The 13,499-nt window shown below is 38.6% G+C and overlaps 1 protein-coding gene across 4 annotated transcripts in view; it reads left to right on the top strand.

Moving 5' to 3' along the window:
- The first annotated feature begins 12,635 nt into the window (after positions 1–12,635).
- The window catches only part of FAM13C (family with sequence similarity 13 member C), a 117,804-nt gene continuing 116,940 nt past the window's right edge, over positions 12,636–13,499 (top strand). For 2 of the 4 annotated variants that reach the window (XM_055092820.2, XM_008974649.4), the window contains exons 1-2: positions 12,636–12,969; positions 13,108–13,146. Coding sequence is in view for 2 of the 4 variants with exons in the window: in XM_008974647.4 (XP_008972895.2) it covers positions 13,085–13,146 (62 nt within the window). In the remaining 2 variants the exon portion in view is untranslated. The other 2 variants (XM_008974647.4, XM_003821174.5) reach the window with 1 other exon arrangement.

Raw genomic sequence — 13,499 nt, 5'->3', positions numbered from 1 at the left:
AATCCTAATCATGTTCCCCTTTCATTGAAAGATCCACCTTGAATCAGACTCCAAAACCTCATATATATGCCAAGTTTGCCATCCTCACTTCAAGAGGGTATTAAAACTCTGGCAAGACAGTATCATCCTTTATCAGATCGTAATAAACTCAGCTTTGTCTTATCAGTTGGCTTTGATGATATGTTGGGGCAGCCAGCAGTTGGCAAAAGAATGGCTAAATGCTGATAATTGTTGAAGCTAGGTGTTAGGCATATGGGGGTTTATCATATTATTCTCTAGATTTGTGTATGTTGGAAAAGTTTTTTTAAAAAACCTAAAAACTTTGATTTAAAACTTAGCTGGGCTGGAGGCCAAGGAAAGGAGCTGCTGAGTGAGTGATGAGAGCTCAGACAATGTGATAAGCGGACTGGAAAATGTAGCCCTGGCATCAGCTTCCTAAGGCCCGTGACATGGTCTCCTTCAATTTAAGGAGTATGAACATGAAACTCCCAACCCAATTTTTGACAAAATACAGCACAACAAAGTCTCCCTGGCTGCTCATGAATGGTGCAAGGCAGACCCCAGTCTACACCACCATTCTTACGAGCACATGCTGTCAGTCAGTGGTCAGTGTTCATTCCAGAGCCTGGATCATGTGAAGTGAATCCTTTTCCACTATGTTACTTCTTATGATGGTAGGAAGAAGGTGGATAACAAATAGGTAAGACCAGGGGATCCTTACTATATGAAACAACATAGGAGGCAGGCAGTTTGGAGAATCCCAGGGTCTGATTGGAAATCCAGATATCCAGATACCTCCATTGCCTCTTTATTTTATTACATATTATTTTTATACAATGATTCCATTGAACCCCCATTGCTTTTTAACCTCCACACATAATTTGCCTATCACTTCTTTCCTCATAGTCTTTGATACCTCTCAGTTTAGTTCCTTCTTCTGAGCCTTTTCCCTAATCTCAGTAGGCTCAAAACTCTTCTGCCCCTCCACTTCTACTTACAGACCTTCAGTGATTATAATGGAAGAGAGATGCCATGTTAGTCCCTTCAGCTCCCTCCCATAAAAATAACTTGTGGATATGGAGTCACACGTAGTCAGGCACCCACAGAAGCCAATTTATCCATAATGTTGCAGAAATTCAAGTCCCTCAGTGGAAAACTGAAGCAAATAGTACTGAAATAGTCCCATGTTATTTGCAAAAATAGAATACGATTTTTGATTGAATTATTGATGCTTCCTAGAAGTTCATAAGTAGAACTCACAGGCCAACATTCTGTATAATGAGCCAATGAATGTTTAGTAGTATTGTAAGGCCATCAGTTGAATGGCCAGTTCTTTACCACTTTCATTGAGTCATTTATTATGTTGATGTTGTCATTATCTAGACAGAGTTTTAACTTCAAAGGTTTTTCCCCATATACATAAGCAGTTTTTCTTAGTCTCCTCTCTTTTCCTTTCTTTTCCTTTCCTTTCCTTTCTTTTCCTTTCCTTTCCTTTCCTTTCCTTCCCTCCCTCCACCTCTTCCTTCCTTTTTTTCTTCCTTTTTTCCTTTTCAACATGGGCCATGTGACTTTGTTTTTATATCCCCTCACCCCTGCCACCAATAACAGAACTTTAAAGCTGGCCAAGTCATTAAAGATCCCGTTTAGCTGTCTCATATTTTAGGACACTGAGGTGCAGAGAAGTTTAGCCTCTCACCATGTAAGGTCAAGTGTGTTAATGGTACAGCTGAGGCAGCTTCTAGGCCCAGAACTCTCTGCCTTATTATTTCTCCTTATATTATGCTTCTTTCTAGGCTTTTACGATTTCAGCATTTTATTTATTAGATGAAATAGTTTAGAGATAGTTTAGAGATGAAAACTATCTCTAACAGGTTTTGCACATATTAAAATAATTTATATTTCTTTATAGCTTGATTCTGAATATTCTATTTTTGCCTAGGAGACTGACCATTTCTGACCAATTTTGTTGCAGTCATTTATGTTCTACTGCTTCTAGAACCTGATATTTACTATTTGATTGAAAGTCAGAACATCACACATGGATTTTTAATGATTTCTTGAGGATTATTAAGACATTAGTTGGTTTCTGTACAAAGTCAAGCCCAGTGACGGCAGGCCTAGCAGTGACCTGAGTTGAATCCTGCACTGAGGGACTGATGCCAAATATAGAAATGCAGCAGCCCCTACTGCTCCAGGGCCCAAGGGAATGATGCTTTCTCTATATGTGTGTAAACCACCTACAAGTGAAAAGCAGCTCACAAGGTCCATGAGAGACAGAGCCAACTCATCGTCTCAAGAAGGTGATAAGGGCAAATTTTATTTTACAGTAATATATGCTTAGTCATTAGAAATAGTTGTGGAGTTAGACATTATGCTTTTGGAAATATAAATACATCTTCTGTTTTCAGTATTAGGAAACAGTATTCCGGACCCAACCTTAGCAAAGTATGACTTTGAGTTATTTTTCCAGTATGATTGGTAGCTGGTATATTTCACTAAGTTTTGTTAACCCAAATTTGTGGACTCACTAGGGAAAGATCTGGGGGAAAGTGAGAAAGGCAGAAGACAGAAGGTAGGACAAGCCTATAAGATTTTTTTTCTATTGCTACTGAGCAAAACAAACTTCAAGATTGCTTCATATTTAGATTTTATCCAGCTTTTATCTAGCTAACTCATACTGGCTCCTTTGGTAATATTCTCTAAGCTATGAGCTTTTAATCTTTTCTTTTTTTCTTCTCCAAGTCATACAAGACAGATGACGGCTGGGTGTGAAACTTTTCCATCAGTACACCAGAGTTATGAGCAGTTCTCAGTGGAAGAGCTGCAACAACTCCACCCCTTAATATCCACTGAAGAATGCAGTTAGGAATGCATGTGAAGGAGAGTGATGCTCTTGTAGAGAAAAACATGGATCTGCTCTACTTTATTATTTAGATATAGAATTATCCACCATGCTAATATTTGACAAATGACTTGTAAGTTGTAATACACCTTTGAGCTAATCATGGCATGCCAGGGTACTGAAATAACACTGTTGAATACTGTTGCTTGAATTAGCCAAATTAAGTAGTCAGACTTAAATTCTTGGGGATATCAGAAATTTGCCTCTTTTCTTAATAACTATTTCTTTTATCCACTCATTCATCTGTACATACTTCCATACATGTACAGTCATGGGCCACATAATGATATTTTGGTCAATGTCAGACCATGTAAATAATGGTGGTTCCATAAGATTATAATGGAGCTGAAAAATTCCTATTGCCTGGTGACAGTATTTTGCAACACATTACTCATGTGTTTGTGGTGATGTTGGTGTAAACAAGCCTACTGCGTTGCTAGTCATATAAAAGTATAGCACATATGGTTATGTACAGTGCATAATACTTGATAATGATAGCAAATAACTATGTTATTGGTTTATGTATTTACTATACTTTGGATCATTATTTTAGAGTGTACTCCTTCTACTTATTAAAAAAAAGGTAACCATAAAAAAAGCTTCAGACAATTCCTTCATGAGGCATTCCAGATGAAGAAATTGTTATCATAAGAGATGACAGCTCCATGCATGTTCTTGCACCTGAAAAATTTCCAGTAGTAGAAGATGTGGAGGTGGAAGACAGTGATATTGATGATCCAGACACAGCATAGGTCTAGGCTACTGCTTGTGTCTGTGCCTTAGCTTTTAACAAAACTGTTTAAAAACAAAAAACTCCATAATTTTAAATAGAAAAAAGCTTATGGAATAACTATATAAAAAGGAAAATGTGTACAGTTGTATATTTGTGTTTTAAGGTAAGTACTATTACAGTAGAGTCAAAAGGTTAAAAAATTTAAAGTTAAAAAGTTACAGTATGCTAAGGTTAGTTTTTTATGAAAGAAAGAAAACTATTTTTAATAAATTTTGTGTAGCCTAAGTGTGCAGTGTTTAGAAAGTCTACAGTAGTGTACAGGAATGTCCTAGGCATTCACATTCACTCACCATTCACTCATGACTAACTCAGAAACTTCTACCTCTGCAAGCTCCATTCATGGTTAGTGCCCTATACAGGTATGCCATTTTTAAAAGTCTTTATACTGTATTTTGACTGTATTTTTTCTGTGTTTAGATACACAAACACTCATCACTGTGTTCCAGTCACTTGCAGTGTTTGGAACAGTTTCATGCAGCACAGGTTTGTAGCCTAGGAGAAACAGGTTACATCACATAGCCTAGTATGTAGTAGACTACATCATCTAAGTTTGTATGAAAACCCTCTATGATATTAATTCACACAATGACAAAATTGCCTAACAATGTATTTCTCAGACTATATCCCCATTGTTAAGCAATGCATGTTGGTATATATAGGTGACCACAATGTATAGATTAATTGTCCATTGAAATGAAAAGTGTAACTATGACTTTGCTTACATGACCCTTTGCTATCATGACCCTAAGGATAAGGAAACCAACAATAACAATTCCTAGATGCATCATTGTAGACTTCTGTAGCAGATTAAAAATAGTCACAAATTCTTTGACATTCTTCTCATCAGGAAGTTGGGTCTATTATCTTGCCATTGAATATGAGCTGACTTTTATCTGCTTTGGCCAGTGGAGTATGGCAGAAGTAATGTTACACCAGTTCTAGGTCAAGCCTTTAAGTAAAATGGCAGCTTCTGCCTTGGTCTCTTGTGCATCAGCTGCTATTTAAAAAGGTAGATTGCCTTAAAATCACTATGCTGTGAGAAGTTCAAGGCACATGGAGAGGCCCTGAAGGATGAGATTCCATGTGGAGAGACAGGCCAGGGAGCATTGAGTGATTGGCTCTTTGAGTGAAGAAACCCTTTTGGAAGGTGGTCCTCCGGTTCCACCTGTCCCAGATGTCACCACATGGATCAGAGATGAGGTGTCCAGCTGAATTCTCTTGGAATTCCTGACCCTCACAATCATGAACAAAATAAAATGGTTGTTAATGGTAATAAAATGGTAATTAATGACTTAAGGTTATTAATACAATATATAACAGGAATAATGTTCAGAGGTTGAGCATTTTAAAGAGATGCAGATTATCATATTGCAAGCAGACAAAGACATTTATGTAAGGAGATTACCAGTGAAAACATAGGCACATTTACTTAGGCCAAAGCTCAAATAGAATGTGTAAAGAAAGAGGTTGCTATCAAGATTTAAAAACAGAGTAATTAAATGCAATCGTGGAATGAGAAAGAAAAATTTAGAAACTTCTCTTTGAAGGTACAGGAGAAATTTGGGGGATAAATTAACCTTTCTCCTTCTTAGATTAGGGAATATTTGGCTGAATGGGGCCCAGACACCTAGGATGTGTCCTGACTTACACCCGCACAGGTGTGAGACTGTCTTTCAACTGCATGACTTGTTAAATTGCTATCTGTGTTAGACTAGAGCTTCAACTATTACCACTTTGCTGGGAGAAAGAGTATGATAAAGAGGATGGAAATGCCACTCCCACCTTGAGCCATTTTGTGCCATCATGATGTCACATGTAACCCTGCAGCCTCAATTTTACTCTCATCCTAGCAGCACCTCAGATATTGGGTTTAAGCCCCTTTTTCATTGCTTCTTCTCCCACCTACCACCCCTAAAGTAAAATAATTTTAAACTTTCTAAATTTTAATATAGTGGATAATTATGTGATATTTTCTGATTGATATAAGCAAAAAAACATTATGAATTGAATAAAAGTGTATTTATTGACTGGGCCCAGTGGCTCACGCCTGTATTTCCAGCGCTTTGGGAGGCCGAGGTGGGCAGATCACGAGGTCAGGAGATCGAAACCATCCTGGCTAACACAGTGAAACCCTGTATCTACTAAAAATACAAAAAATTAGCTGGGAGTGGTGGCGGGTGCCTGTAGTCCCAGCTACTCGGGAGGCTGAGGCAGGTGAATGGCGTGAACCTGGGAGGTGGAGCTTGCAGTGAGCCGAGATCTGGCCACTGCACTCCAGCCCGGGCGACAGAGCGAGACTCCGTCTTAAAAAAAAAAAAAAGTGTATTTATTATATGCCTGAACTTTTTGAAGGACTATTTTCATATAACATTGATTCTATGAAACTGTAAGGGCTAGCCGACATAATTTTGGCTAAAATGTGTATTCTAAAAGATCTGAAAAGTTGTATTTAATAGTATAAAATGTCAGATCAAACAATATAGAATTTCAAAGGAATATACGCCAAGCTGGCACTTAGGCTCAACAGACCAATTGCTTGCCTTCTGGAAGGCACAGGTATGGCTCTGGGGTGTCGGCGGACTCTGATAATCTGGGTCTGCCTTATGACGTAACTGCCCAAACCATTCACAATGATCTTGGGCCACATGGAAAAGTATAATGTTAAGAAGAGAGAGACACAAATTCTGTTTTACTCTTCACTGAACAGACCACAACCTGGAGTAATATGTTCAGTGTAGGGCTGCCCTTTACGAGGACATCATCACACTTTACCCGGGGCTACACAAGATGCTGAAGGTCTTCTAAGTGATGTCATATGAGATTCTACTGAAGGAATTGGATCTCTTTGGCTGGGATATGAGGGACATTCAAGCCACAGGTGAAAGTAACAAGAGATAGGGGAAGGTTTATGTGGATTTTTTTTTTTCAAGATTTGAAGGATCCAATAAAAGAGCTTCCAAAGTGTGAATTTTTGGCCTCTGAAGGTCTCAAGCAGCAGTTGGAGATTGTCCTGGAAGTTTAGGTATTAAAAAAATAAGTAGGCCGGGTGTGGTGGCTCACGCCTGTAATCCTAGCACTTTGGGAGGCTGAGGCGGGAGGATCACGAGTTCAGGAGATCGAGACCATCCTGGCCAACATGGTGAAACCCCATCTCTACTAAAAATACAAAAATTAGCTGAGCACGGTGGCATGTGCCTATAATTCCAGATACTCAGCGGGCTGAGGCAGGAGAATTGCTTGAACCAGGGAGTTGGAGGTTGCAATGAGCCGAGATCTTGCCACTGGACTCCAGCCTGGCGACAGAGCAAGACTCTGTCTCAAAAATAAAAATAAAAAATAATAATTAAACTAGATAACTCCCAAGGTTCTAAAGAATCACATCAGTAGCAAGGATGTATTTGATTATCTGAAAATTAATTCAAACCAAGGTGTTGACAACCAACTGTGCTTTTCCCAAGAAAATTTTTTCTTTTAATAGGGTGTTCTAGGTTGACAATTCCACCAACATGCCCACATTCTGCTTCCACTGCAAACATTGCTGAACAGTCAATCCCAGTACCCTTTCTGGCTGGACTGGGACCACACCTCAGAAATAGACAACATTCTGTGCAGCCAGTATCATCAATCAGGTTGGCACAACAGCAGGAGATCTATCTGTTATCCCTGCGAAGGAAAGGAAGGAATGTCTGATATAGGAGTGCATTACCTGAAGGTAAAGTGTCTTGGAAAAACCTCACTTATAATGAGTCCCTTAATCAGGAGCTAACATTTCCTAGATAATAGAAACAAAAAAAAGGGGGTGAATGAAGTATTATCTTGAAAATGAAACTAAATATTCACTCATTAATTTTATTCCGCAAATATTTATTGCATATCTACCTTGGTAGACACTATTGTTGACCATGGGGATATAGTAGTGAATGAGGCCCAAAAGTCTTTTTACTCAAAGAGCTTAACCAGGGGTGTCCAATCTTTTGGCTTCCCTGGGTCACATTGAAAGAAGAATTGTGTTGGGCCACAAATAAAATACACGAACACTAATGATAGCTAATGAGCTAAAAAGAATCACAAAAAATCTCAATGTTTTAAGAAAGTCTACCAATTTGTGTTGGGCTGGATTTAGAGCAGTCCCGGGCCCCAGGTTGCACAAGCGTGGCTTACATTGTAGTGGAGGGGGGAAAGTATACAACAAATAGAGAAATAGCTATTAAATATATGGTAGGGACAGATCCTATGAAGAAGATAAAGCAGAATAGAGTGATAGGAGAAACTAACTTAGGGAGTTAGTTTTCCCCAGGGGAGGACGTTTGTGCATATTACAGGTGGTGTTCCCAGCAAAGGGAACAGCAGGTGCAAAGGTCCTAGGGCAGGATGAGGTGCACCTGTTATAATAACAGGAGAGAGGCCAGTGTTTTGGAGATAAGTTCAGTAGTCTCCAGGGCCAGAGCACATAGGGCCTGAGAGGCCATGGTAAATGGTAAAGAAATTATAGAAATATTACTATTTTACATCCTGGGTATAATTCAAATAGTGAACCAATTCTTAAAAATTATAGAGACTAAATTTTACCCATTGAAGGGGTTATACATATTTTTCTCAAAAACATTAATAGCTCAAAGTGATAATCTTCACATCACATTTGATACTCATTACATTATTATAAAAAGGGAAATTACAAAATTAATTAAGGGCTCCATAAATTTTTCCAAGGGCCACTCTTAATCCTTTGATAATTGACTAATTCCCTTTGGAATTGGCATCTCAGCATCCTTGTCAATTTTTATTCTTTTGTTGTTACTGCCAATATCTCACTTGTCACTGGTTTTTAATGTGATTCAAGCTGTTCTGCAATATCACTTCCACTGGCTTCAAGAAATCCTGACTCTTTTGTAAAAAATTGAAATTTCACTTATCAATCAATTTACATTGCATCTGCATTTTATTGTCAGATAAATCAGAGAGAGATTGCCAAAGATGGACTTGATGTACACTAGCATTAATTGGGGAGGGTTGTTTGGATGAAGACCAATATCACAAACAGTCTGTCGCTAGTACATGTTTTTGGTATCACAACTTTGCTTCCCTGGGCACCTTTGAATCTTCAGGAGCTCAGTTACTGACCACTCAGATAATAAGGACTCTTGATATGCTGTCCTCATTGGAGCTGGTGAAGAAATAGATTAGGGGACAGGGATGGGAAGAAGTTTTTTTTTCTTCTTTTTTTGTGGAAAAAAAATTATCTCTTCAGGCAAGAGTCCTCTCTTTCACAAGGAAGCCTGGTCATTCCCAAGGGTACTGACAGGAAGCTACAAGTCACTCTGTCCAGGCCAATAGAGCAGGCCTCTGTTGATTTCCTGGCATTGTAAAGATTCTGGCTTCTTGCCCCAGCATCTTGCAGAAAGTGATTTCTCAGAATTGTCTGTTCCTCCAGGGATGCGCAAGTATTTTAAATTGAAGAGTTGTAAACTGAGCACAAAGCCAATCTGGATGAAACCCATTTCATCCGGAGCAGCCCATCCGCATTTAGTAAAGTTTTAAATTTTATTGTTCTTAAAAAAAAAAAAGCTGTGTAAACACTGCGCCATCATAGGAAGTAGAAAGAAAATATCATCTGTAAGCCTACTATTCAAGCACAGTGGCATTGTTCATCTTGTCTCAAGCTTTGTTTATATAGTCTTATTTATTATAATAATACTAATGAAAATAAGGATAATTAGCAGCATTTATTTACTATTTTTTAAATTTGTCAGGCATGTCATTTAATTTAATCTTCATAAGAACCCATAAAATAGGTCATTATTATCTTTATTTTACAGATGAGAAAATTGAGGCAAAAGAGGTTGTTCATGTTTAAACTATTAGTAAGCGGTGGGTCTTGAGTCTTGGCAAATCTGGAAATTTCTTTCTTGACCTCTACACTGTTGCTTTATATTTTGCATATAGTCAAGTCAATACATTAGAATTAACAATTTTACAATTAAACTAAACTATTGGTATTAGATCTGATATTCAGATATTGGTTTTAAGAGCACTGATAGAAAAATGAGCATTTAAAATTGAGCACTTTTAACATGTAAGTGAATTAACCATATTCAAATCTAGCATCTTCATTTTTCCTTTATTTTACTTATATTGTATACAATAGAATTGTACATATAATATACATTATGTATTTTACATATATAAATATGCAATATATTTATATTAAAAATGTTATGATGTCAGGGACTCTGTCTGTCTTATTCATAACTATGGGATAGTGATAAGCATGTAGAATCATTTGTTCATTCATTCATTTGTTTAATAAATATACCACTTAATTCCCTTTGCATTTTTTTCCTGATATACTCAGGAGTTATTTTCTCAAAATTCCTAGTTATACGTGATGCTAATTGATGATATATTTAACAAAAAATTATTTTGGTCGTCAATGAATTTGAGGAACACTGGTTTAAAACAGATGAAAAACTTCTCTTTGCTACCTAATGTGCATTGTGAATTTATAATATGCATCTTTTCCAAAACTTATTTTTGACCATGTAACTTCTAAAACATTTTCCTGGATTTTCTGGAGACTAGAATTTCACTGCCACTTGGGAAATACTGGCCTAGAACTTACTTCTTCATAAACTCAATATTAATTTTTCTGCTCCCCTTTTCAAACCCTCCTGGAATTGTTCTTTAGTAAAGCTGAGGGTCTCCAAAATAATCATATGTTGTACGATATTCATCAGTATTGTCCTATTCCAAGTTGAACAGTACAAAACATCATACAAGCCAGTTAAAAAGCCACTTATAAAGACAATTTCTAAACCTGATTTAAGATGAAAACAAATGTCATAAGAATTAATTGAGAAGTAAAAATTAAAATGGTTGATTTTGTTATATACTGCCAAATAATGTTTTTTCAGGGATGTTTTGGTTTTTATCCATAATCAACTGTATCAACCAGTTGTTTTCATTGTATGTGGGTACTGCCTAAAACCTAATTTTGGTCCTTCCTATTCACGAGTTGCTGAGAATTTTTATTTCTTTTCCTTGGACATTATTGAATACTTGCATTTATTGGGTACATTTGTTATTTCATTTTATTTTCAAAGGGCCCAATTCATTTCATAGAATGAAAAAAAAACCAGTATTTGGCAGTATATAAGAAAATCAACCATTTAATTAAGGTTGTTCTTAATTAAATGTCCAAGTCCTATTTCAAATTAAAAGCATTGAACATTTCCATTACAAGTGGATCACTGGGAGTATTTATAGGAGAAAAGTGTGATCTTTCTCCACACTGGAACACTTGGAATAAACACCATAGTCAATGAGTACAAGGGGTTTCTGGAAATTAACAACCATATGGGAAATTAACAACCATGTAATCTATGAAACCATAAGTCAGTCAGAAGGCTGAATATAGACTTACCTTCATCAGTCTGAATAAACAAAGAACAGATCTCACTTTGAAATGGCTAAATAATGAATACAGTGAAGCAGCGATGTCTCTTACTCCTGAACCTAGCTCAAATGAAATAGTAGGTGGCTTCGGAACAAATATGTACTGTATAGTTATACATACAAAGGATTAATATTCCTGAACTTATTTTAGTCCATAGAATTCAGTCTAAGACCATATTAGGTTTTTATTTAGCTGATTTTAAAAATATTTGGAGACAGGAAAGCAAAATTGCAAAGAACCTTAATGAAACCTGTTTTTCTTTGAAAACTCAATTTTTATTTTTCAAGGTATAAATTTAAAAAGTTAAAATACGACTCTCATACAAACATAGACAGGCAGCAGAGATCTATTCACTTATTAATGGGGAAAACTGTAAGATGATGAAGCTGGTTCCAAGAGCATTTTGAGGATCTGTGGATTTACAGGTATTTAGAAAGAAAGTTTCGTTAGATGCAAAATGATTATTTGGTTAGATGCAAAATTGGTTATCTTCCTATATTACAATAAAATCATAAACGCTGCGATTATCTTTTTCTCTGAACAGGCTGAATAAAATGTGCAAGTGACCACAGAACTTCACTGTGGCTGGAATCTGATCAATAGTGAAGAGCAAAGCCAAACACAACTGGAGAATTAACTGGCCCCTGGGTGGACTTGTTAACCGATGTCTCAGTTTGACATTGAAAGGTCATGCTTTTCCCCATTATTTCCAAGTTTTGGTAAAGTTTTTAATTACCCAATTAGAAAAATTATGAGTTTTTTGTTGTTATGTTAACTCATAAACTTACATAGGTTTGGACTAAAAACCACTATCCCAGCTGCTTCTGGGAGTAGAAAGATTAAAAGGGGGATGGGAATCTTATTTCAAAATTCAAATAAAATAATTCAAATTCAAATAAGAATCTTTAATAGATGCTACATCCCATATCCAGGTCAACATGGCAGGAGAAATGAACAATACAAAGAGGGCAGGACAAATATCCCCAAAGGAAAGAAGCCAGTGGGGGAACTGACAGTCTTTCCTTTCCCTAACAGGGCTGCCTTTATTCAAAGGAATAGCGTTTGCGGATTCCCGTCTCTCCATCCTTTGTAAAGGTGCTAGCTAGGGAGCCGAGCTCAAGCGGGCTGCTCTAGGCATAGCAAGCCCCACCTCTTGCACGGTGTCCTAATCACCAGCTAACCCCTGGAATAAATTCTCCACTCGCCCTGCGTGGGTTCATTCACAGCTCTGTAGTCAGGGGCTGGGCGCTTCCTCTCTGGGACTGAAATAAGAGCGCTCTAGACAGATCAGGTGTGATGCAGCTAGCCCTGCTTTAGAGCCTATTCTTTTTCCTAGGCAACAAAAAACATACACAAAATAAAACACCAAACAGCAGCAATATCCCCCTCCCCCTTCTTGTTCTCTCCTGACTTTTTCTGAACGATGGATGAATCTCTGCGAGCCTCCATCCCTGGGGGTGGGGTGGGAGTGTGGGGGTTGGGGTGAGCTCTGTAAAATTGGTAGGAGACATGTGGAAGAAAGCAAGTCTCCCGGGTATTTCAGCACTTCGGCAGAAACACTGGGGCATTCTCATTGCCAGCCTCGGGGGGTGGCTGGCACAAAGAGCCCAAGATTAAACGCGGCGCCTGGGCTGGCGAGGTCGGGGTCGTGCGGTAACTCTCCAGGTGCTCCTCGCTGGATCCCGGGGTCCCAGCCCCGCCGCCGCGCCCCGCCCAGCTCTGTCCCCGCAGCCTCGCGGGCTGCCGGGCTTTGTGGTTCGCCCGTGCCGCTGGGCCCCTGCTGGGGGTGTCGTTACGAGCATGTGCAGACAGCAGCCCAAGGTAGAGCGAGCGTGCCGGGCGAGCCCGGAGACTTGCCTTGCAATGCCATGTTTGTGTATGTGCTCTAACTCCCGGAGAGCAATCAGGGAGACGGCTCCCCGGCCAGACTTGGCTGATGTTTTCTTGTTTCTGTTTCAGCCTTCAGGATAATTCCTTCAGCAGCACCACTGTAACAGAGTAAGTGATTCTTACCATTAAAATTAGACTTGCATGCCTTTCTCTGGAAGCAACTATCGTGAAGGTATCCTCCACCGTTCCCAGCCGCTGTTCGTTTTAGATGCATTGTCTCCCGGAATCTGGGGCTGTGAAGACCGTGAGACGTGCTGACTGGTGGGGCCCAGAAATCTTTACAGGTTGAAACCAGCATTTTAGCAGCTGCGGGAGAGAAATTAAAACCAGCTGATTGCTTGCAGGAGCTCAGTGCTCCAAGATATGTGTTCTTGGAGCTCAGATTTTTAAAAATCCATTTGATGTGTTAGGAAGCTTTGTTGTATTTTGCCAACATTGGTGTCAGTTTTCATGGAGTGCAC

This window comes from Pan paniscus, chromosome 8, assembly GCF_029289425.2.
Source record: "Pan paniscus chromosome 8, NHGRI_mPanPan1-v2.0_pri, whole genome shotgun sequence".
Lineage (NCBI taxonomy): Eukaryota > Metazoa > Chordata > Mammalia > Primates > Hominidae > Pan > Pan paniscus.
Note: the sequence above shows the minus strand (reverse complement) of the source record. Positions and strands in the feature narration are given on the sequence as shown.